The sequence below is a fragment of the Myxocyprinus asiaticus genome, chromosome 35 (genome assembly GCF_019703515.2).
Source record: "Myxocyprinus asiaticus isolate MX2 ecotype Aquarium Trade chromosome 35, UBuf_Myxa_2, whole genome shotgun sequence".
NCBI lineage: Eukaryota > Metazoa > Chordata > Actinopteri > Cypriniformes > Catostomidae > Myxocyprinus > Myxocyprinus asiaticus.
The window spans coordinates 38964749-38990828 of record NC_059378.1 but is presented as its reverse complement, the minus strand read 5'-3'; the positions used below and the strand labels follow the sequence as shown (position 1 = coordinate 38990828).

General features: G+C 36.7%; 1 protein-coding gene across 1 annotated transcript in view; it reads left to right on the top strand.

Moving 5' to 3' along the window:
* Window positions 1–26080, top strand: part of LOC127426020 (multiple epidermal growth factor-like domains protein 6) — a 147403-nt gene that overhangs the window by 57731 nt on the left and 63592 nt on the right. The window contains exon 5 of the mRNA XM_051672449.1: window positions 17059–17181. Within this exon, the coding sequence (XP_051528409.1) occupies window positions 17059–17181 (123 nt within the window). The remainder of the gene's footprint in view (window positions 1–17058; window positions 17182–26080) is intronic.

Sequence of the window (26080 nt, the reverse complement as noted above, 5' to 3'; positions counted from 1 at the left end):
AAACAGGATTCCCAGGAAGCAAACAGGAAGTCTACCTGTGCTCGACCGAATTGACACCAAATCAGCTTGACCACCAGAGGGTGGAGTCTCCTCTCTCCCCTGAGGGTAACCTGACGTGACAGCGCGTCCGCTGCAGTGTTGAGGTCGCCCGGGATGTGAGTGGCTCGTAGCGACTTGAGGTGCTGCTGACTCCAGAGGAGGAGACGGCGGGCGAGTTGTGACATGCAATGCGAGCGTAGACCGCCTTGACGGTTGATGTACGCTACCGTCGCTGTGTTGTCCGTCCGGACCAACACATGCTTGCCCTGGATCAACGGCTGGAACCTCCGCAGGGCAAGCAGTATTGCTAACAACTCTAGGCAGTTGATGTGCCAATGCAAATTTGTAAATACAAAAATATTTAAAAGCACAATCATACATTATGATTAATAATATTTTAATTTCAGAAAACACTGTAAATATTAAAAATAGGCTCTTGAGCATCTATGCAGGGGTTAGGTAAAAAAGTGATTTTGATAGTCGTACTTAAAATATTATTTTTATAATATAATTATTAAATAAGTGTGCTATGTTCATTATTAGGTTCCAACCTTGTGAATATTTTGTTAAAAAATGTGTAGGAAATTTCAAATAATGACAACAGCTGCAATTTCATGAGACAATTTAACATAATATGAATTGATAAAATGTGAAATTTGTAAATGTAAAAAAAAGCTTAAATGTGATTACAATTATGAAATGTGAAATATAACATAACATTTACAATATATTAATAATATATGTGAAGATGTCCCCTTCTGTTAAAATCTGAAATTATATCATCAATTGGTTACAGGCTGCTGAGGGCAGTATTCCAATAAGAATTGGATTTTTTTTTCTTTTTTATATTTTTTATCAAAAGTACTAAAAGAATTGTTAATGGAACCATTTAGGAACCGGAATCGTTACATTCCTTATGATTCCCATCCCTAGCTTTTATGAAAGATGAAAGATAAGCATTTCTGTCTTTATGTAATTTTTTATTTTCTTTTAATAACACGCACCACTGAATCATTCACAATAAGGATGTGTATTAAATGTGTATTAAAACAGTAAATCATGAATTGCTCCCACTTTTTACATCTGCTTTCTTATTAAACATATTTCTTATCATGGTTATGAGAAATGACAGCTAATGTATTTCCAGGCAGATTCTCCTTTACATGTGATCAAAGCTGAGTCAGCAACACACACAGACACACACACACACACACACACACAACCTTGATCTTCAAAGTCAAAGCCGTTGACTAAATTGTTTTCATACACACACATATATGGGAGTTTCTTCAACTTTGAGCACTTTTAACACTGGGGACTTCTAGAAAGTAAAGTCTTGATAAAATTTTTAACACTGTCTCTATTTGTTTTTATTACCTTAATAATTACTTTGTATTTTCTTTGTTTTCTTCAAACATCACTTGTCTCATATTTCATCTCAAGTATGCTCTTCACTGACACTTTTGCCCACTTGGTTAACAAGTACACTAACTTTTAAAACAACTTTATAAGGCGCAGAATTGTTTGGTGTGGTGTAAATGATGCCACAACTGCGGGACAGATGTACTTTTTGACAAATTGATTAAAATAATTTTCACACAATAAATATCGAAATGGTTTGTTCATTCCACTTTTTGTTTATATTAATATAGTTTTACACATGTAATAAGTTGTATTTTTATAATGGATTTTCATAGTTTAATATTGAAAGTCTGTGTAAAACAAGGCTAATGCAGTAAAATCTACTGCAGATTTTTAGAAGAATATCTCAGCTATGTAGGTCCATATAATCTTTGAAGCTCCAAAAAGCACAGAAAGGCACCATAAAAATAATCCATAAAACTCCCAGTGCTTTAACCCTATTACATACTGACCGCTCCCGTTTTACTCTCTGTTCAAGCTGATGAGCCAAACAACCTATGGTATGTAAGTTTCACATGTTTATGGTACCATGTAATGGTTATTTGTAAAATAAAATTGTTTCAATGTTTATATCGCTCTATTTATTATGGGGTGGACTTGCGTGAAAAGTGACTCTCATGTTGGGATAAATGCTTATTTTAATAAAGTAAAAGTGACAGTAATGATTATATTGTTACTGATATTTTAAAATGAGTATTTGCTGAATATAAGCAACTTGTGCTTGGTTAAAATTTTGTATATTATTTTATTGAAGAAATACAAACTTTGAAATCCATGTACCAAATATGATACAACAGGCTTTTATATATTGAGGTATATCTCTCAATCACATTACATTACATTCATGCCCACCAAAAAAAAAAAAAAAAAAATCACCACAGAGCTTTGAAAATTCTGAGATATACTTTTTATAATTTAGTGTGAACTAATATTTCTGTGTATTTTCATATATGCTGACAGCTCTGTCATTATAAGATATAATTTTTTTTTATATTACAAGCTATGTCGATGTCATCTTACCATAAGTTCTTGAGACCCCGCAAAATAGTTTTACAATTTCCCTTTTTTAAATGTCAATAGATTGTTTGGTGTATAGTATACATATGATAAAAATTGTTTATTGAAAAATTAATATTTTATTAATCTAGTATTTGATGTGCTGAATTGAACTGTGATACATTTCAATCCATATTTATAGACCAAAGAGAGGAAGATGTCATGGCCAAACTGTCAAATATTTGGTATCTCTGAAAAGCCCAGGGAGTCCTCTGATAATACCCCAAGATTTACCACTGTAGCATGTATGGGCTGAGAAAACCTTTAAGAAAAAATGTCCTACACAAAAAATGAATGGCTGGGCCTCAGGAGGATAATGACCTTTAAAGCCTCATGTGTCAAATATGATACATAAAAAACATGTGCACATTTAATTTTTTACGATTTCTTTTTATAGTTTGTCTAATGGTACTAAAACAGTTTAGTAAAAAATAAATACAAATGTTTTGACAATTCTTTCATGTCTTCTGAAGCGTCCCAATTGATTTTATTTGAGAACAGACCAAAATATAACATTTTACCATTGTAGTCTCTAGGCATGATCATGATTTCAAGCTTGATTACACTTCCTAGTGCTTGACGTACATTTGGACATTCCTTTGGGAGTCCTCACATCCCTGCAGGCTTCAACACAACATTCCCAAGTCTCAGGTCAAACCGTCCATCAGGCCCGAACAGGTAATACACAGACACAGAACACAGGTTAAAGTTCAGCCTGCAGCATTTGCCAAACATATTTTGTCTCATGTTAACACCACAAGCCTTGTAAACCTGACAGGAATGAGAGCAAATGAAAACAAATCTTTTGTCTGAATGTCAACGTGTTTCTGAGTTGCTTTGGAAAGACAAGACATCAACCCCGAGAAGAGAAGAGACCCCTGTCTGGTTGAGCCAAGTCTTTTCAAACGTTCCTCTGTTAAACTCGAGAATTAGACGAGTAAGTCTGCTTGGCTTTGCTGCCTTTTGTTTGCCATACAGTTTCCAAACAGTCTGCGAGACGAACTATGGGGGTTCCAGCCGTCTCGCATAAGTGAGGGGCATCGATCTGAAACAGGGCAGCCACGAGGGAGCGGGTCACACTAATTCACACAAATATGTGTGTATACAGTACTGATTTGACCATACACTTCATACAAACAAGCATGCATGCACAAACCCAAACTTATTCGGTTGACAGAGTGCCAAAGGGATGTACCATATAATTAAGTTGTCAAAACATCATTAACAGAACTGACATGGATTTTGTATGTCACATTTAAAAACATATGTAACTTTAAGTTATGGATTTGAACAAAACTCTAATCCTAAGTATTTAACTTCAGCATGTTTGTGCGTCTTGTTAAGATAGGTGTGCTATAACAATTTTCGCCCAGTATACGATAAAGCAGATGAAAGAATCCCATAGAGTTGCACTGAGGAAGAGACCCGAGCTACATATCTAAAGACCAGAATATTAAAGAGACTTGGGGGGTGGACTCTTTTGACTTGGGTAAGCAACCACCAAGAACACCCTAGCAACTACCAAGCTATGGCCTAGGAACCACATAGAGCATTTACAACCACTCAGAATTATGTGGTGGAAATCTTAAGACCATTTTTGTCTTTTCTTCAAGCTGTTTCGAAGGAAAGCTCAATTCCCACAGTCAGAGTTTTGGATTCTGCTTTGCTTTCGCTCTCGTGATTTCTCACGATGTCTTGTCAACACATGCCTTGGGAAGAAGAACTGTGCAAAAGCAAAACACAGCTGTTTTGAAACTGAGATATGTTAGGAATTTGAATGGTTTTGTCTATCGGAATTCCTTTGTGAGAAATTTCTGGAAGTGTTTGATTTTGAAATGGGTTTATAGAATATTCGCTCGCAGTTTGTGTTTACATTACATGTTTACATGTATTTTATATATTTAATGGTCATCCGTCATTTGCTGTATAGACAGAAATTTGAAGTGCTCTGCCATTTTTCTTTTGCCAAGGGCAAAGACAGTAAATATTTAATATTGGAAATGTTGTTCTCACAGCAGAGAAGGCGAACATGTTTTCCCTTAGCAAACCGCAAAGAAACGTTTTGTTGCTCAGAGGTTTCTCTTTTATAGCTCATGAGACTTAATTGAGTTCTCATTTGTGTATCAGCATTGTCTCAAATGTTTCTCCTAAAATTCCATAGAAGAAATAGATGCAAATGAGTCAGTTGTTGACACAAAATAAGTGTAGATAGCATAGCTCAGATCATGTGGCCTTGGAAGAATTTCATGAGAAATGTTTAAGTTCGTATAAAAATTTCTGACTTTTAATTGCAGACTTAGGTATATTGCCAATCTGAGCACAGTTTGAGGCATTGTAGAGCTATTTTCAGAATTTCTTGATTTTACATTAAACATCAAGTGGCGACCCAACACAGTACAAACATTTTTCATCGTATAAAAGTTAACAAAATGTCATTAAAATCCATGGAAATTTATTAATATTACTGTATGCAAAATTATTAACATCTCATTGCTTTTAAAACATGCTATACTTATTTATTTTGCTATTCTAACAATACATGATTATGTGTATGATTTTGTTTTTTTAAGAAAAAACAACTTTTATAAACTCATCCTAGACTATTGGATCAATTTGCACAAAATTAGGCATTTGAGACCCTCTTGATAAAGTTATCAAAATAATTTTGATTCGTCAAATCGTTTAGAAGATATAGGCTGAGCCAATAAATTTTCTGGCCATGGCCCAAATTCACTTATTAACCTATATCTTCTGAACACAAAGTCCGATATATACCGAAACTTGGAAAACTTGACATTCTGACAAAAAAATGACATTTTGAGGATGCCTGCCAAATTTCACCCAATTCTGCCTATAGGGGGCGCTACAACAGAAAACCAGTTATAATTCCGCATCAGTTTGAACAAGGAAGTTGGAATTTGGCATGCATCTTTAGTTCAAGTGCTAAAATATCCTTAAAATATTGATTGGACAACTCAACTGAAATGGCCGCCAGCAGCCAATCAAATTCCAGCAGCTAATAACTTGTGTTGTGAACGGCCTATCATTATAAAATCTGCCATCCACTTGCAGGTTATCAAAATAAGGCGGTATTCCAAATTTTGTGAGAATCAGCCACAAGGTGGCACTATAATAAGCTTTTTGGTAATAACTCCAGAACTGCAGATCTTTTTTCTTCTGAATCCTTTATTGCTCCTGAATCAATTGGTCATATAGATTTCAATTTGTGAGGGAAAAACCTACCACAAGTGTGAAATTATTGAAAAACCTACATTTTTAACTCGTCCTAGCTCATTCCTCTGATTCACACAAAATGTGTTATGTATAATTTTGAGACCCTCGTGACAAAATGTTATCAAAATAATTTTGATTAATTTAATTGTTAAGCAAATATGTGCTTATTGATATTCTTTGGGTGTGGTCTGTAAATACTAATTGAACTGTATCTTGTGAATGCAATGTCCAAATCTCACAAAACATGGAACAAATGGACTACAGGACGCTCTGAGAACACATGCCAAATTTAATCAATTTCCATTGTTAACAACAAATCAAAAAATATCAAGTTGAACTGAGTGAAATTCAACTGTGAATGACAATTGAAAGATGTACTTACACAAGATATGAAATCCTTGTAAGTCTGCAAACCCCATACATACTGTACAAAGTAACCAGAGTACTTAATAATGAAATTACTTTGCCCCTAAAAGATTTGTTGTGCAGAACTGTTTGAATCAGTTACGTGAACAGTTTATACGATTCTGGCTTTCTTTGTTTAAATCAATTTATCTTAAAATTTGAGATTAGATCAGATTGGTCCTTATATAAAAGACAAACAGTAGGGATGTCCCGATACAGATACTGGTATTGGAATCTGGTTAGATACACGCTCATGTACTTTTACTCCAAAAAATACTCAGATACCAAAAAACAAAACGATCTGACGTGCAATTGCCATTTTGTAAACATTCAGCGCACAAATTAAAATCACGTTATGTCCTAGTGTGATTATTAAACCACAAAGGCTGGTATTTAATGAGATAAATATATAGTTTGCATGTGCTGCTTACTTCAAATGTGAGCGCTTGTGAGTGTGTGTAGGCGGTGTTGTGCTAAAGCTGGCTGATCATACCTTTTAGAGCTCTTTGACTCATACACGGAAAACACCATCATGAGAATTGCATGCTCTGTAGCAGATGACAGCGAGCAGAGCGCTAATTCACTATGTAGTGTGCAGCACATACAGACTACATATTTATATCATTAAATAGCAGCCTTTTGCGGTTTCATTGGGTCACATAGACCTGCTTTTTCAGAGGTGAGAAGGTACCATCAAAAACACACTGAAACGGAAAGGACTTCAAATAAAAGTTTCTGTCAAAATAAAAGCTCAATTTAAATGTAAAATAAGTATGAGAGAAATATATCACTACAGTATAGTAATGTAATATCCACTGTAATACTACTACTAACAGATGTGGTAGAATATGTTTGGAGAGCAAGTTGGTTATGACAGTGGCAGTTGTTTTTGGATTATGTATGACTGTACAGTATTTAATATGTGACAGTTGGTGATGTTACACTGTGACACTCATTGTGTTTTATTAAGTGCTGATGAACTCCATGCAAACAGCAGGGGGCATTGTGTGCTTTCCTGTGCACAGTCTCTACGGTGTTAATGGTGATGGATGAGGCAAAATTTCTTCTTCTCACCTTGTTGTTTGAGTAAGCAATGAATCAAGATAACGGAGAACAAACAGTTGTTCTTAGCCGGCTTAAAAAATGCACAATAATAAGGTCATGTGACAACCAATGTGGTGTACTTTAGTATGAAACACTTTTATCATTATAGTATTATACTAAAGTATTTGAATAGAAAAGTATATACTACTATACAATATTATGTTATAATGTATAGGATTTATTGCACATAGTACTAGCAAAGTATATACTATGCAGTATGCAGTAACAGTATGCATATAGTCTATTCTGAACAGAGCTCATGGTTAGTGTCCCTTTCAAACATCATTAGTCTGTAATTCCTGCAAGCATTGTGGTCTCCCATTGCGAAAGAAGATGAGGGGTCTTCCTAAGCTGCTCCAGTCGAGGCCCCTCGGTTGTCCGTCCTCTCAGATGTGATCGCTGTGTAAATATTTAAACAACATTGAGGCAGCAGTCTGACACAGAAGCAACAAAAAAACATCAGACAATAAGAGCATTCATAAGCACCTCATGCTGACATAAAGAATGACACTTCTCCGATGTATATCACAAAATGATACAATGTTTAGTAAATAATTACATTTAATAATATAAATAATCATAATAAACCACATGTCCTCCATATAAAACATTTCATTAGCCTAACGTTAGGCTGTTAACCGCTTTCAAGCAACTTAATGCATTAATGTAGAATTCAATTGATATATTGGATATTTTACAGCTGCGTTAAATGTGGGTCATCCAATCAGATTTGAGAGCACAAACTATCCATTTTATAAAACAGATTATTACACGGTTTGCTGGAATCATTTTTTCTGATTGGTCGATATCAGCATTCTGTGGTCCAATATTTTTGTATAATGACTCTGGTACTATGTAATTGTCTTTTGTCCCATGCAACCAATTTTCCACTTAGATGTGCTAGTTTTATGTCTGTCGCAGTACTCAGTTCTCTCTTTATTCTAACATAATAAAATTATTTTAAAATACAATCAACGTTTCATGTCTATTTATTTATTTTATTTTATTTAAATTATAATTATTTATTACATTTCTTGGTATTATAATTTATTTATTTTTATAAATTGTTTTATTTAAATTATAATTATTTATTTATTAAATTTATTGTTATTTTAAAGTATTTATTTATTTACTTAAATAATTGTAATTTAAATAAAACAATTTATAAATATTATATTTATTGTTATTATAGTTTATTTATAAATTGTTTTATTTAAATTATAATTGTTTATTTAATATATTTATTGTTATTATAACTTATTTGAGAGTCCCCCACTGGGGGTTGCATCAGGAAGGGCATTCGGCATAAAACCTGTGCCAAGTCAAATATGCGGGAGCAGCCAAAAGAAAAAGATTGTTATTATAATTTTTTTTAATTTATAAATTGTGTTATTTAAATTAAAATTATATATTTATTATATTTTTTCTTATTATAGATCATTTATTTATTGACTTGTTTATAAATTGTTTTATTTCAATTATATTTATTTATTTATTTTGTATTATAAGTTGTCGTGTAACATGTAGATAAAGGCAGTTTTTGCAAAATAAACCACTTTAGTTCTTGTAAGACACATCTGCTTCAAGTTTTTTTCAGTAATGACAGACTGGCTTTACAGTAAACCCTATTTAAAAATGAAACCATCTACCCCTGACAAGATAAGATATAAAATGTAGTTTTGCGCCACATGCTTCGTAATTTTTTACTTTCCTGATGAATGTATTTATGTGGTCATCTGCTGTATCTCTGCTCTGTTTTTGACACCCAGTGATGCTGTCTGGACCTGATGGCTTTTTTTTTTTTGCACTGTCTGACACGAAAGATTCCAACAGCTGTTCCAAGCTTCAGTCGACGGACAGTTTTGACTTTATGAGTGGAAGTCCCACAATGGACGTCTGGAATGCAAAACACACAAATCTCTTGTGTGCAGTAGTCCATGTAAAGGGCACTCATGTCTGAACATATGGCAAAGACACTGATCAGAAGTTGAAAAGATTTTTGCAAGCAGTGCATGTTATGGGCTGGTATATGATATATGGAACATATATCATGTTTTGTGAATGCGTGCACAAGTGTGTGCACACATCTGTGTGTGGGAATATTAGATTTATAACTTAGAGAACCAGAAACATTCCGAATTCTTCCTTGAAGAGGTTGGAAATGTTTAAAGGAAAAGTTCACATAAAAATATAAATTCTGTCATCATTTATTCTGGCGTTACACTGTTGTTCCAAACCCATATGACTTGCTTTCTTCCATGGATCACAAAAAGAGATATTAGGCATAATACTCCAAGTCTTTTGAAGCTGTATGATAGCTTTGTGTGAGAAAGAGATAAAATGTAAGTCTTTTTTTGCTAAAAAAAAAAAAACCCTCCTCAAAATCCCATTTCTGTTCGTGTTTTATGTCACTTGTGCCATATGCCATTAGTTTTCGAATGTCTCAACTGCAAAATTTATGAATTTAGTTTTTTTTTATTAATTTTGTAATTTAGTATTTTAGTCCTTAATAGTCCTTAACCCTTCCTTGATCTTTTGAATATTTAACACTGATTTACATCAACTTAACTTTAAGTTTTCTGCCTAAAACTTCATGACATCCTTGACAGAGGTGATCTGAACCTGGCAATGTCATTTAAACATTTGTTTTATTATTGCATTTATTTATACACAAAGCTGCAAAAAAATTTTACTACGTTGTCCTTACGAGTCAAATTGATACCTTTTTTATGTTCAATTTCAAAAGCTTGTAATAAAGGCTCTGTTTGCTCTATCTCTCTACTTTTTATCTTAAATCGTTCGTCTAGGTGCCAGCTAACACTAGAAAAAAAACAGCTTCAAAAACCTTAGTCTTAGATCATTCCACTAGATGGCAGTAAACACTAGATTTTTTTTCTTCTATCACTTTCTATCACAACATACAGATCTGAAAAGCAGGGGGCACCCCAACATGGTTTGTGACTTTGCCCATAGACATCCAGTCTTTTTTGGGAAGCCCCGCCCTTTAACCATGTTTTGTGGAACATCTCGGCCTCTGAATGGACTACAATTGTGATCTTGGTGTCATTTGAAAGCTAAGAACCTCAGGTTTGAATATTGATGATAGGATATATAACATTTTATCATCAATAGTTAGAAACATATTCAAACCATGATTTGTTTATAATATTTTTTTGCTGAACTGCATTTTTTTCTGGACATTTGAGACATAACAGTGGATTATTTACCCAGACAAGCAAGTAAAAATAAACTAATTTTGTATAAAACTACTTATGGTAAGAGCATGATGTTGAGTTTTGAGATTGAGTAAATTTGGGGTTTACAGAAGCAGTGATCGGAGCAGAAATTAGATTTAATTTTTTTTTATTCACTTTCTTTATTCACAGTTTTACTTTGAAACTCTTTTGATGATTATTTGAACAAAATACTCCAATAACTAATAACTAGAATTTTCATTTATTCTCCGTTTTTTGAAAGGTGTTTATTTGTTTATACAGTAAATATCTCATTTGAACATGACAAGCATTTATTAAACATATAATGAACACTGAATTAACAGTAAAATAACTTTTGATCAAATATTTATATATATATATATATATATATATATATACTGCATTGGAGAAATTGGAATTGAAACATTAAAAAGGGTCAATTTGACCCTTAAGGACAATGTAAGGACTTAAGACCAAGGAGGGGTTAAAACAAGAAAAACATTACTTGACAAGCAAAATGACATAATATACTAAGTATTGTGATCAGAAAATCTGCTCTAAAAATTAGTGAGGTTTATGCTTGAAACAAGAAACACATATTTGCCAATGGGGTAAGAAATATAAACTTGTTTTCCCCATAGAATCACTTTATTCTTACCTCACTGGCAAATACTTTTTTCTTGTTAAAAGCACAAATGTTACTAAATTAGTCATTTTACATTAAGTAAATGTGTCTTGTTTTAATGTTCAGTTTTAATGTTCATAATACTATAATGATAAAAGTGTTTCATACTAAAGTACACCACATTGGTTGTCACATGACCTTATTATAGTGCATTTTTTAAGCCGGCCAAGAACAACTGTTTGTTCTCCGTAATCTTGATTATTTACTTGAAAACAAGACAAAAAGAAATAAGAAAATGATTTTTTGCAGGGTGTAGACCAAATGCGATTAATCAAATGTGAATATGCAGTTGTGCGAATGAGATTGAAAGCAGAGGGCAAGATTTTCAGTTAATAATGACTTAAATTTCATTCTGTTCATCACACAAAGCTATCTTTAGCTGTCTGTTCCTATTCACTTTAATTGTATGGAAAAGAGCAGCGCAAACATCCAGCTAGAATCTGAACAGTATGCGCTGTGTTGTGAACGTAACGGAGAATAATCATTTGGCACCACAAGAAAATAGACAGATTATTTTGTCTGTAGCTATAAAAAGTAAACTGATTAAACCCAGTCGAAAGTCCATTTAATATCAGATGGCTCTTCAGGGCTTTTGGCTGATCATATTCGTGAAGTTAAAGCTCTACAGTCTATTGTTCTTCTTGCCAGGAACCGTGTCTGAACTTAACATCAAACTGATCACGACTCTTTCCTGGCCAGTTTTTTGGGCTGTCGTAATGGCTGTTACGCTGCTAAATTTTCAGATTAAGTGCTTTGGATTAATTACAGTAGTTTACGTTTTTATTGCACATTGTAAAAGCTGTACAATTGCTCTATTAATACTTCCCAGACGTCATTATGTGGACATGACCCTGACCTTACTGACACTGGATGCTGCCGGTACTTCCCTTAAAGGAAACTGTGAACAACAGGTGTGTGGCCTAAAGCAGGAAACCCTAATGGAAGAAAACTCTGCCCTCCCCTCAGGGTGCCTCTTTCATGTCTGTGACCTGCAGGTTGACCTGGGGTCATAAAAAAGGTCATGACCTCTAAGGAAAGGAATGTGGTTCCACTCCATTTCGTTGTTGACGTTACAGTCTGGATGCAGAAGACTGCACGTGCAGGGTGGCATTATGTTGTGAAATATTGATATATGTCTGGTTTTTGTTCATTATGGTTGAATATAATGGAATTAATTAGATTTAATCAAGGTTTAAATATGGTAACAATATCACAGAGCGATAATTTGCAGCATTGAAGGAGTGTTGCTCTTTCACAACAAACCATTTAAAGGGAAAGCTAATCCAAAAATGAAAATTATGTCATCATTTACTTACTCTCATGCCATTCCAATATGACTTTCCTTCTTCTGTGGAACACAAAATAAGTTTTTTTTAATGAAGACAGCCCTCTGTCTTTTCAATAGAATGGCAGTTGATAGTGCCTCACTTTAACCTTTTAGGCTCTGATGTTGTTTTTAAAGATTTTCCTTACAAAACAAGGAGGGTCAAATATTTGGTATCATTGTAAAGAAAACTTTTTAGATTTTGTAATTATATAGATTATGATCAATTCTGAGACTCTCAGCCTAAGAAACTGCTGAAAAATCACAAAAAGACTTGTTTTTTTTCTTATTTTTCTAATTTGCCATTATAAATCTCAGGGTGTAAATAAGGTAGCTCCAAAAAACTGCTTTTGTTTTGTTCCCAATCATGTCACCTGTATGTGAGTATCAATTTTGTGTTAATATGACAAAGCATTACAAAAATGTTTTATTCTTGTGTCCAAAAACTTCCCCAAACACATAAAACATACAAATTGTACATAAGAACTAATAACACATGCAAATACAACAATGACTAAAGGTATGCTCTCTCTCCAAAGTATGCATGCATAAATAACGAGATCTTATTCAGTTCCATTCTGTGTCATTTGAGCCATCATTGAGTCTGTGTCATGAACTTGGCACCATCTAGCAGTGACCATATGTAATTACAGTGAATGATCCTCTCTGCCCATATTTGGATGACTTCCACCTCTGGTTGCAGCAATCTGAATCCTAATACGATTGGTTTAGCGTTCCATGATGATGGACAACCTACTACATCATTTTTGATAAAGTCATCTGATCCAGGAAAGCTACCGTGTTTTTAGCCAGATAACACATTATATGCTATGTGCACATTGTGCTTCATGTGGATTATCTAATGATCTATGCATCTGATTTTGCTGTGTGTGGGCTCGTTTTAAAGATAATCACCTCCTCTAAGTAATGGTATGTGGTATTTTATGTTCTTTTTTTTTTCTTGAAGTTATATGCAAAAACGTGACAAACAAGCAGCACTTGTTTACATGTAACATGTATGTCAAAGACATATACTTAGCTATTACTTGGGTATATTTTTGTCTGTGTGTAAAAAAAAAAAAAAAAAAAAAAAATAGACTGACTGTATTCTACTCTTTGAGAGATTTCCAACAACAAATGACACATGGCTATTTGATGACATCTAATCTTTCAAACGATATGATGGTCAAGACGTTTCTTGCAGGCCCAAGCTTAAAGTGTTCAAGCTTAAAAAAGACCGAAACATATCATAAAACATAGACAGTCTTCTGAAGGAATATGATTTTTTGTGAGAAACAACCATTTTTAAAGCGAAATTTATTTTTTCAGCAAACATCTTGACGTCCGATGTGGATTGAGTGCATGAAAGAAGCTTGTTTAAAGTGGCTTATGTATTCATGTGGAAACTTGCATTGTTTAAGCATTAAACATGGTTGCTTGCATAAGATTTTCTTTCTTACGTTCTGCATATGGCTTGGAACTATGTGAGGGTGAAGAAATCATGACAGAATGATCATTTTGGGTAAACTATCCAGTTATTATTTATCACACTATATTATCACAAACACATAAATAACAAAAGATGTTTCATCTTAAATGTTTCTAATCACTTACAGTATATTCTTTTGCCTTGTTTGGTGTAAAAAAATCCCTCTTCAATACTTTACATTTTTATAGTGACATAGCCCAAAAAGGTTAAACTTACACTATATTGCCAAAAGTATTCGCTCACCTGCCTTTAGACGCATATGAACTTAAGTGACATCCCATTCTTAATCCATAGGGTTTAATATGACGTCGGCCCACCCTTTGCAGCTATAACAGCTTCAACTATTCTGGGAAGGCTTTCCACAAGGTTTAGGAGTGTGTTTATGGGAATTTTTGACCATTCTTCCAGAAGCGCATTTGTGAGGTCAGACACTGATGTTGGACGAGAAGGCCTGGCTCACAGTCTTCGCTCAAATTCATCCCAAAGGTGCTCTATCGGGTTGAGGTCAGGACTCTGTGCAGGCCAGTCAAGTTCTTCCACACCAAACTCGCTCATCCATGTCTTTATGGACCTTGCTTTGTGCACTGGTGTGCAGTCATGTTGGAACAGGAAGGGGCCATCCCCAAACTGTTCCCACAAAGTTGGGAGCATGGAATTGTCCAAAATCTCTTGGTATGCTGAAGCATTCAGAGTTCCTTTCACTGGAACTAAGGGGCCAAACCCAGCTCCTGAAAAACAACCCCACACCATAATCCCCCCTCCACCAAACTTCACAGTTGGCACAATGCAGTCAGACAAGTACCGTTCTCCTGGCAACCGCCAAACCCAGACTCGTCCATCAGATTGCCAGATGGAGAAGCGTGATTCGTCACTCCAGAGAACGCGTCTCCACTGCTCTAGAGTCCAGTGGCGGCGTGCTTTACACCACTGCATCCGACGCTTTGCATTGCACTTGGTGATGTATGGCTTGGATGCAGCTGCTCGGCCATGGAAACCCATTCCATGAAGCTCTCTACGCCCTGTTCTTGAGCTAATCTGAAGGCCACATGAACTTTGGAGGTCTGTAGTGATTGACTCTGCAGAAAGTTGGCGACCTCTGCGCACTATGCACCTCAGCATCCGCTGACCCCGCTCTGTCATTTTATGTGGCCTACCACTTCGTGGCTGAGTTGCTGTCATTCCCAATCGCTTCCACTTTGTTATAATACCACTGACAGTTGACTGTGGAATATTTAGTAGTGAGGAAATTTCACGACTGGACTTGTTGCACAGGTGGCATCCTATCACAGTACCACGCTGGAATTCACTGAGCTCCTGAGAGCGGCCCATTCTTTCACAAATGTTTGTAGAAGCAGTCTGCATGCCTAGGTGCTTCATTTTATACACCTGTGGCCATGGAAGTGATTGGAACACCTGAATTCATTTATTTGGATGGGTGAGCGAATACTTTTGGCAATATAGTGTATCTTTACCATGAAAAATGACAATTTACAACCCGTTCTCACTCCCAAGTCATCAAATATTGCCGCTTGTATGAGAGCTCAGCGCATCAACAGGTGGGTGACTGGCGAATTCTACACATGAAATATTTCTTTACTACCTTTCAAATTTCTTTGCATGTTAAACAGATTTTGCCTCTAATATTACCTTTTTGGAACACTTATAAATGTGCTCATTTGTGAAATTACAGACATATCACAGTCTTCCTGTAGTGAGCAGATCACCTCGGACAGGAATTCCATTCACTCATTTTCATTACGTTATGTTTTTTCCTTCCTGACTCCCAACACACATAGCATGGCTCTTTAGGGGCCAATTTGTTGTGGTGAGACTTTAATTGAAATAAGGTTTTGGGAAGCCAACAAATGATTTTCTCCTACACATCTGCATGCGAGTGTGAGAGCTGAATGCAGGAAGTGTATTAAGGTGCTTGTTAAACATCTGCATTGAAACCTAAATGAATGATGAAAACTCACTGTTAAGCTGATTTGCCTGCTGAAAAATCTTATAAATGACATATTTTTACAGATATTCAGTTTTCAGTTTTTGTCAGTCAAATTCCAAAATATCCCTCAATGTCACATCAGCAAGACTTGTGCAAATCAGTTTGTACACCAGTTTTGGTGTACAAAGTGTCCACAGAGGGCAGAGTTATGGAACTGACAAGCACCCAGTGTGGCTGCAATTTCAGGAGGATTTTCCCAGATTTCTTTAGCTTTAACTAAATAATACAAAAATGTTAAATGCAGTTAAAGTGAACCTTTAAATGTGTCTTTAATTACACACATGAGTGACTCATTGCCAACACACTGTCATGGACCAGTTGAAGTCTCTTTTAATCCAGAGTATTTTGGGTTGTTTTTTAGATGGAAAGATTGTGCATGTAAACAGGATATTATGGTTTTAGTATAGCCATGAATTTCTACCCTTGGAATCACATAAGATGATGTTTAAAATTATGTTGTGAAACTTTACAGTAAATAGTCTCTCAGTACAAAACCTGTTAGCAAGACCATTTCAAAGACATTAAAAAACTTGAAATGTAATACATATTAATGATGAAGTATATAACTTTTTCTGTATTAAAATACTTTCTCCAATCCCAGCTTAATATGCATAGACAACTATAAGTAAGCCATTCGTAGCTTAATTCATTTCTGTTGCGTTATGAAAATTGCTATGTTTGTTTTGAGAGACCTGCTTGGATCCGCCCCAACAATGTTACTTAACCAGTGGTGTGAGTTGGGGGTGGGACTATCTCTTTGTTTGACCAATGGCAGACAGGGGGCCTATTCAGAAAGCTGTTTTGAAAGCAAAGTTTATTTTGCAATTCTGTTTGGTGGCACTAATGGTGCAGAAATTACACACTTCAGCTTTAATTCTTTGCTATCAACAATAATACTGTACAAAAGTTGCTCCATGCTAGGGGTGTTGCTATGTGGTCTCCAAGGCGTTTTGAGAGTTTTTAGAGCATTATTATAATTTGGAGACAAATGGAAACAGTTGTTAAAAATCTCCAAATTGTTGCACATCCGTTAATGACCTGCATCTGTTGCTTAGAATGTCTGTTTTTTCTCTCTGTCAGATGTGAACGAATGTGAGGAGACCAATGGCGGCTGTGAATCTCTGTGCTGTAACACCATCGGCAGTTTCTATTGCAAGTGTCCCGCAGGTCAACAGCTCAAAGAAGATGGAAAGAGCTGTCAGGGTGAGTCATATTGATTAGCTATTGGTATCTGCACTCTCTCTCTCTCTTTCTCTCTTTATCTCTCAGAGTCAGAGTCAACAAAGCATTATTTGAATGATTATGAGCATTTAAATGTTTGCCAAATCATATAAAGTACTACTTAAAGAATTAAAATAGACTATAGTGAAAATACTGTAAATAGGGTGAAGTAAATAAAGAGAAACATGAAATGAAGGGGAAAATAAAAGAAAAGTAAAAAAAAAAAAATTATAAAACAATATATATATATATATATATATATATATATATATATATAATTAAAATTAAATTGAATATAATGGGGGGAATTTTATCTCTCTTTTTTGCTCTCATACTTCCGAGAGGAATTGTTAGCAAATCTGAATTTGAACACAAATAACACCTCCAGAACAGGGACGTGCACAGAGGGATGGCTCGGTGGCCCAGTCCACTGCCCCTTTGCCCTCCTGTGCTGAGATGCCCCTCTGTAGAAAGAAATGATATTTGCAAATATTCATTTTGCAGATGCTTTTTATCCACAGACTCAAAGCGATTAATACATGATGAATAGTAAAACACTTTCTGCATATTTTTTATTTTTTATTGTTTGTTTATGTAAACATGTGCTAGACGGCCACCTTCGGCTGTTGCGTTGTGTCTCTTGTTTTGCAGAGCAGCGGATCTGGTGCAACAGGGGGAGGGGCGCTTGACACTTGAGCGGGTCCAAATGCGTCAAAAATGTGTATTAATTACTATTGACTTTGCTTGATCGGGTCCAAAGGCATTAAAAAGTGCATTAGTTCATAAGGTGAATGCCCAGAGCTAACGTAAGTCCCTAAAAATGAATATTTTGTTTCATTTTCTTGTTATTTAAACTTAAATGTAGGCTGTCCAATTACTGTAATTGCTGCACAGCTAAATCATACAGTTATAATATAAATGATAAAGAATGATAAAGTGAGCCCTTCAGCTGTTGCTGAACTGAATATATGAAGCAAGCTGTATGCTACAGTTTACGGTGTATTAAAGTATACATACATGTATAAAGCCTATGTCAGTCTTTTATATATAAATAACAGTAAAGACTGCATAATGTGTTATAACACAAGGTCTGTATATCATGCATCACATTATACTCTTTATATTGTATATGTTCAAGTTGTGTGTTGCACACTTTATAGTTACACCTTTACAAAAAAGAAAGTTGAGAGAGAAATAGAAAGAGCAGAGGGAGGATGCTAAAGGGAGTGTTTCTTTGCAAAGCTGAATTCAAAACACCAGCAAGCAAGCAGGTGAATCATGATGAAAATATATAGCAAAAGATCCAGCAAAGTGCACACTGTGTCTCCACTGTGTCTTTGTTCCTCAAAATCATCTGCCATTGGAGGAAGTAATGTATAACTTTGTGTTTGCAAATAAAGCATATTTTAATTAAAACTAAGATTAATATTAGTTTACAGATAAAAAAATAAGTAGAGTTATATACATTATTTTACATGAGTTGTGTATTTTGCATATTAATATATGGACAATACTATTACGATCACAAAGCACCAGGTCAGAGAGTGAGTTCTGAATATCAGGAGTCGGGTTCTGGCGAGAGGATTTTAGTGACTTACTGTAAAGGGACATAATACTAAGAGTTTGATTAGGAGTAAGACGGACATGGGAATCTTAGAATGGAACATGAGATATAACAGCAACAACAACAGTACTAATATAGGTGCAAGCAGCAATTACAGGGCCAAATACCAGCATGGCATCCACTGCTCCACCCATAGATCTCACAGAGCAAGCATAGATAACATTGCCCCCAGACAGATTTGAACGCACAACTTTCCGTTCCACAGTTCAGCGTGCTATCCACTGCACCACAACATTGCTAGTGAACAAAGGGACATACCAAGCTTAGAGTAATCACATCCGAGCACAGCATTTACCATGATCAACTTTATATTTATGTAACTTTTCAACAAAGATGCAAAGTTTGAAGTTTGCTGAAGCTCCTGAAGTTTGCAGATGACATCACTGTCATCGGCCTCATCCGAGATGACGATGAGTCTGCATACAGAAGGGAGGTTAAACAGCTGGCTGTTTGGTGCAGTCAAAACAACCTTGAGCTGAACATGCTCAAAACGGTGGAGATGATTGTGGACTTTAGGAGGAACACCCCAACACTGACCCCCCTCACCATTCTAAACATCACTGTGGCAGCAGTGGAGTCATTCAGGTTCCTGGGCACTACCATCTCACGGGACCTGAAGTGGGAGACACACATTGACTCCATTGTGAAAAAAGCCCAGCAGAGGTTGTACTTCCTTCACCAGCTGAGGAAATTCAACCTGCCACAGGCGCTGCTGATACAGTTCTACTCAGCGGTCACTGAGTCTGTCCTCTGCACTTCAATAACTGTCTGGTTTGGTTCAGCTACAAAATCAGACATCAGAAGACTACAAAGTACAGTTCGGACTGCTGAGAGGATTATTGGTTGCCCCTCTGCCCCCCCTTCAAGAACTATACACTTCCAGAATGAGAAAAAAGGCTGGAAAAATCACCCTGGACCCCACTCACCCTGCCCACTACCTTTTTGAACTGTTGCCTTCTGGCCGACACTTCAGAGCTGTGAGCACCAGAACCGTCAGGCACAGGAACAGTTTTTTCCCTCAGGCTATCCATCTCATGAACAGTTAAATTGCTCCATTGAGCAATAACTATGTGCAATACACAGTTTAGTCTTTCTTATATTTATCCAACACATCCAACCTCTTCTGCCATTTCATTCCTCTGAAGAAAAACAAAAAAAAAAAACAAAAAAAAAAACATTTGCACTGTACATAACAGATTTGTATTAGATCTGCACTACCTATGTGTATGTGTGTATGTATGTATGTGTGTGTCTGTACGTATGTGTATAATTAGTTTTATTTTGTAGTTTTTATTATTATCTATGTCTTGCTGCTGTTTTTGTATTGTTTTTGTATTGTTGTACACTGGAAGCTCCTGTCACCAAGACAAATTCCTTGTATGTGTAAGCATACATGGCAGTAAAGCTCATTCTGATTCTGATTCTGAAATCAACATTTGATTGGGAAAAGCCCAGCCTCCATTCAGTAAGCACAATACAAAAATCTCCAGAACTATACACATACAGTATATTGCCAAAAGTATTCGCTCATCTGCCTTTAGACGCATATGAACTTAAGTGACATCCCATTCTTAATCCATAGGGTTTAATATGACATCGGCCCACCCTTTGCAGCTATAACAGCTTCAACTCTTCTGGGAAGGCTTTCCACAAGGTTTAGGAGAGTGTTTATGGGAATTTTTGACCATTCTTCCAGAAGCGCATTTGTGAGGTGAGACACTGATGTTGGACGAGAAGGCCTGGCTCGCAGTCTTCGCTCTAATTCATCCCAAAGGTGCTCTATCGGGTTGAGGTCAGGACTCTGTGCAGGCCAGTCAATTTCTTCCACACCAAACTCGCTCATCCATGTCTTTATGGACCTTGCTTTGTGCACTGGTGCGCAGTCATGTTGGAACAGGAAGGGGCCATCCCCAAACTGTTCCCACAAAGTTGGGAGCATGGAATTGTCCAAAATCTCTTGGTATGCTGAAGCATTCAGAGTTCCTTTCACTGGAACTAAGGGGCCAAGCCCAGCTCCTGAAAAACAACCCCACACCATAATCCCCCTCCACCAAACTTCACAGTTGGCACAATGCAGTCAGACAAGTACCGTTCTCCTGGCAACCGCCAAACCCAGACTCGTCCATCAGATTGCCAGATGGAGAAGCGTGATTCGTCACTCCAGAGAACGCGTCTCCACTGCTCTAGAGTCCAGTGGCGGCGTGCTTTACACCACTGCATCCGACGCTTTGCATTGCACTTGGTGATGTATGGCTTGGATGCAGCTGCTTGGCCATGAAAACCCATTCCATGAAGCTCTCTATGCACTGTTCTTGAGCTAATCTGAAGGCCACATGAACTTTGGAGGTCTGTAGCGATTGACTCTGCAGAAAGTTGGTGACCTCTGCGCACTATGCGCCTCAGCATCCGCTGACCCCGCTCTGTCATTTTACGTGGCCTACCACTTCGTGGCTGAGTTGCTGTCATTCCCAATCGCTTCCACTTTGTTATAATACCACTGACAGTTGACTGTGGAATATTTAGTAGCGAGGAAATTTCACGACTGGACTTGTTGCACAGGTGGCATCCTATCACAGTACCATGCTGGAATTCACTGAGCTCCTGGGAGCAGCCCATTCTTTCACAAATGTTTGTAGAAGCAGTCTGCATGCCTAGGTGCTTCATTTTATACACCTGTGGTCATGGAAGTGATTGGAACACCTGAATTCAATTATTTGGATGGGTGAGCGAATACTTTTGGCAATATAGTGTATCTAATGCATCACTTGCTGAGATGGATATCAAACTGGGAACCTTCCATTTGACATTTCATGGCTCTAACCACTGTGACAATCACTGTTAATATTAGCCATGATTTGTATGTCAGTAGATGAAAATGTATAATAATTCTTACATTCTCTAGAATTTAACAGATTGTACATCCAAATTAATTCAACAAGGACGCAGTTAATTCACAAAAGAACATAATTTTCAATTCTTCTAATTCATTGCATAGTTCATTTACACTACCAACTTCTTATGAATGTGCTGTCTTTGTTTATATCGTTGGTGCTTGAGGGAATTGACTATATAATAGGACGCAGACGGTGGAATACTCGGAGAAGAAACTCAGAATTAAATTGCACTTGATCCCATTTGCGCGTTGTGTGGGCCTTTTTGCCAAACCCACTTGCGCCTAGACTTAGCACATGCTTTCACGAAAATACCAAAACTTCATGGTCATGCCCACTGCTCCACGCTTAACGCTAGCACTCTTAAAATAGGGGCCCTAATTTATTTGTAGAATCCCCTATTTGTCTTGTTAAAGTAATTCCAACATGATGTGAGCGCAGCATTATTGAAGGGGATTTTGTTTCATTACAGTGACTCAACTTTTTAGAATCCGTTCGGTTCAGATTCGTTCACTTATTAGTTCAGTGACCATTTCTGCAAATTACGCCTTTGTTCCAATTTCCAAGTTGCTACTTGTAAAACTGCAGTTGAACACCATTTGAAGTAAGACTTCATTAATAACTAATGAATTATTGAGAATTATGGAAAATTCTGCAATGGTTGTGTGTAGCATTGATCTAAACAAAACAATATCCATTGTCAGTTGTGCTTTTTTCCATTTATTTATGCTGCGGCCTAATCAACGAATTAATTATATGGCTCAGAAAATCCTCAAATACACTGAAGAATGCAGGAATGTGGTCAAACTTTAACCCAGTTTCTCTGCTTGTATATAGAAGGATTTCAGTGAATGTTTGACTGCAATGTGTTTGGCCCTAGGAGAACATACTTCTCAGTGGCTATTCATATCCATCTGAGAAATGCCACTGTGAGATTTATTCATCTTTCTGATGTTTAAGATATTTGTATTCATCCTACAGATGGTTCAGATCTTGTAACTCTTTCATACAATATAAAAGCAAAATTATGCTTCACATATTTTTATGCAATGCCAAAATATACAGATTGCACAGATACGATATGAAACTGCCAGCTTCCTTATCAATTTATGCCTTTATTATAATGATTTACGCAAATTAATAACTATGAAATCTGAGAAGTCCATTGCATTCCCTTTTCATGGATGGATGGATGGATGGATGGATGGATAGATGGATAGATGGATAGATTGATAGATGCTAGAGTGATGTTACAGTGTTCTGAGTAGCTTGGGTTGGGTGTTTCAAACTTTTGCAACCATACTGTTTCAAGTCTGCAGACATTTGTCTCCTGCTGGCTACCACAGATCGCTTAAATATTTAAGATTACTTAATTCCTCCTGTGAATCATGACAGGGTGGCTCACGCTTTGTCTTGTGTGTATCGGGCTCAATTTTATCCCATTGATGCCACTTCTGGCTATTTGAGACACTGTTATAGGCCACATAGTTTCCATGGATACAACAGATTCCATATGGGACTCATAGTGACAGGGGACATGATCTGTACTGTCCCTTTCTGTACTGTTAAGAAAAATATTAGAAAACCATTGTGTCTAAAACAAGAATGTTGTGTATTGTATGTTTTGAAATATTTATAAGACAGTAATTACATTTGTATATTTTCTGTGGAAAATGTAAATGCTGTTTGTTTGTGCAAAACTTGATTCCACAATGCTATTGTGATGCCAGGTTGTTGCCAGGTTGTTGCTATGTGGTTGCGAAGATGTTGTAAGTGATTTTTGTTGCACATTGTTTTGCAGATGATAGAGAGTGTATTAGGTGGTTGCTACGACGTTGATGTGTGGTTGCTAAGGTGTTCTAGGTGGTTTCTAGGACGTAGATGTGTGGTTACTAGAGTGCTCTTGGAGTTTTTTAGCACATTGTTTTGTGGATGATAGGGTGCATTATGTGGTTGCTCGGACGTTGATATGGTTTCTAAGGGGTTTCAAGGTGATTGCTAGGAAGTTGATGTGGTTGCAAGTGTGTTCTAGGTGGTTTCAAGTACGTTGATGTGTAGTTACTAGCATATTTTGGGTGGGTTTTAGTGCGCTGTTTTGCAGATGATTGGGCGTTTAAGGTAGTTGCTAGAACGTTGATGTGTGGTTGCTAGGGTGTTTTGGGTGGTTTCTAGGATGTTAATGTGGTTGCTAAGGTGTTCTAGGTGGTTTCTAGTATGTTGGTGTGTAGTTACTAGAGTGTTCTAGGTGTTTTATAACATATTGTTTTGCAGATGATAGGGTGCATTAGGTGGTTGCTAGGACATTGACGTGGTTACTAATGTGTTCTTGGTGGTTGCTAGGACATTGATGTGTAGTTGCTAGGGTGTTCTAGGTGGTTTCTAGGTGTTCTGGGTGCTAGTATGTTGATGTGGTTGCCAACATGTTCTAGGTGGTTTCTAGGATGTTTATGTGTGGTTGCTAGGGTGTTTAAGGTTATATTTAGGATGTTGATGTGCGGTTATTAGTGTGTTCTGAGTGCTAGGATGTTGACGTGGTTGCCAACTTGTTTAAAGTGGTTTCTAGGACATTGATGTGTGGTTGGTAGGGTGTTTTAGGGGATTTCTAGGATGTTGATGTGTGGTTTCTAGGGTGTTCTGAGTGCTAGGATGTTGAAGTGGTTGCCAGTGTGTTCTAGGTGGTTTCTAGGACATTGATGTGTAGTTGCTAGGGTGTTGTGGGTGATTTTTAGCACATTGCTATGATGTTGCTATGGTGTTTTGGGTGGTTGCTTGGATGTTGCTACTGTAGGCTTTTGCCTTTTGACTGGGGGACAAGTTACATGCCAAAGTTTACTACTACTAATAATTATTTAAACAAATCCCTAATCCTAAGTATGAGCAATAGTAATAGTGATGCTTGCCTTAACAAATTACACAAATTATTTTTTAAATGTCACATATTTATATAGTCTGCCACAGTCATCATTATACTACATCATCATGTTTGGAATATGAGATCGCTTGTCATCAGCATTTGTAATGGCAGCTTAAAGAAATCAAGAAATTCCTTCACTGACTCAGTGTGCATTGATCTTCTCGAGGTGCACCTCAACTTTAAACTCAACTTGAAAAGTTCCAGATTTTCAATAGAAGCCATACCAAATGATTTCACCAATGCATGGAAACAGTTATTGGTAATTCAATTAAAACCCAAACTAAACAGCAGTGGGCTCTGTACATGGAATGCAATGGTCTCTCAGCTTTCCTGGACTGAGACTTTTTGGCTCACAGATAAACCAGTGGCTTAGAATCAGCATGCATACTTAAAGTATTACTCTAACATGTGGGTTACCCTGAACCCTGAGAGAAGCTGAACCAGAACTCATTGAGAACAAAGCCAGAAATTGGGGTTTTGAGGGCTATCGTAACAATTAAAATTGCTTCATCTCATGTTTTAGCTACTGCATGGCAATTTTCAGAGCTGCATGACATTTTAATGCAAGTCTTATAATCAAAATGGTGATTTGTTGAAAGATGCCAGATCAGATTTAAGTTCTTTCTCCTATCTCACAGACAGAATTTATATGGATCCTTGCAGAAATTGTCATGGTTACTAACAGATAAGATGTTTCTGTAATAAAGCCCCTGATCTCTACAGATGCCAAAAAATACAAACATTGTCTAACTCGGAATATTACAGCTCGGAGCTATTCTAACATTCAAGTTTTTTAATACTACATTTTTGCTGCCTGACTCAAATTAAATGAACGTGGGATTCAAACTCACAACCTGCTGATTCTTGTTGGTTTGGCAGTAAATTCCAGGACTCTCCCACTAAGAGGAAAAAAATTCCTAATATCCCTCAGTCTTTGCTGTCTAGATCCATACGATCGCAAACAGCAGGTGTCTTTAGCATGACTGGTGCTTGTACACTGCTTTCTCTGCAAACAAAACCTGAGAGATGCCGCCAATAAGCCCTACAAACTCTAAGAAGGAACAAACTGTAACGCTGTCATTCACCATCATAAAACCATTTCACATGTTTGCTTGGCAGTCGTGTGGGCTCTAGGAAAATGGAGATATTAGCTGGAAAGAAAATTCTTTACTGTGGTTACTGATCATTCTTCCTTGGTATGGGTCTTTAACACTCAGAAGCCTAACACTCGTTATTCGGTGGTCACTTAGTCTCCAAGAATTTACCTTTACAGTGGAGTACAGGAAAGGTAAATATAAAACGGTTTCAGATGCCTTGTCCAGAGCACCTTTGGACAGCCCTGAAACTCCAATACTAACCTGTTCCACCATGGTATTCCTGAAGACTGAGGAGAAACCAGAGAAAAAGGGAGCTCTGCCTATCACAGATCATGACCTCTGGAAAGCACAGCAT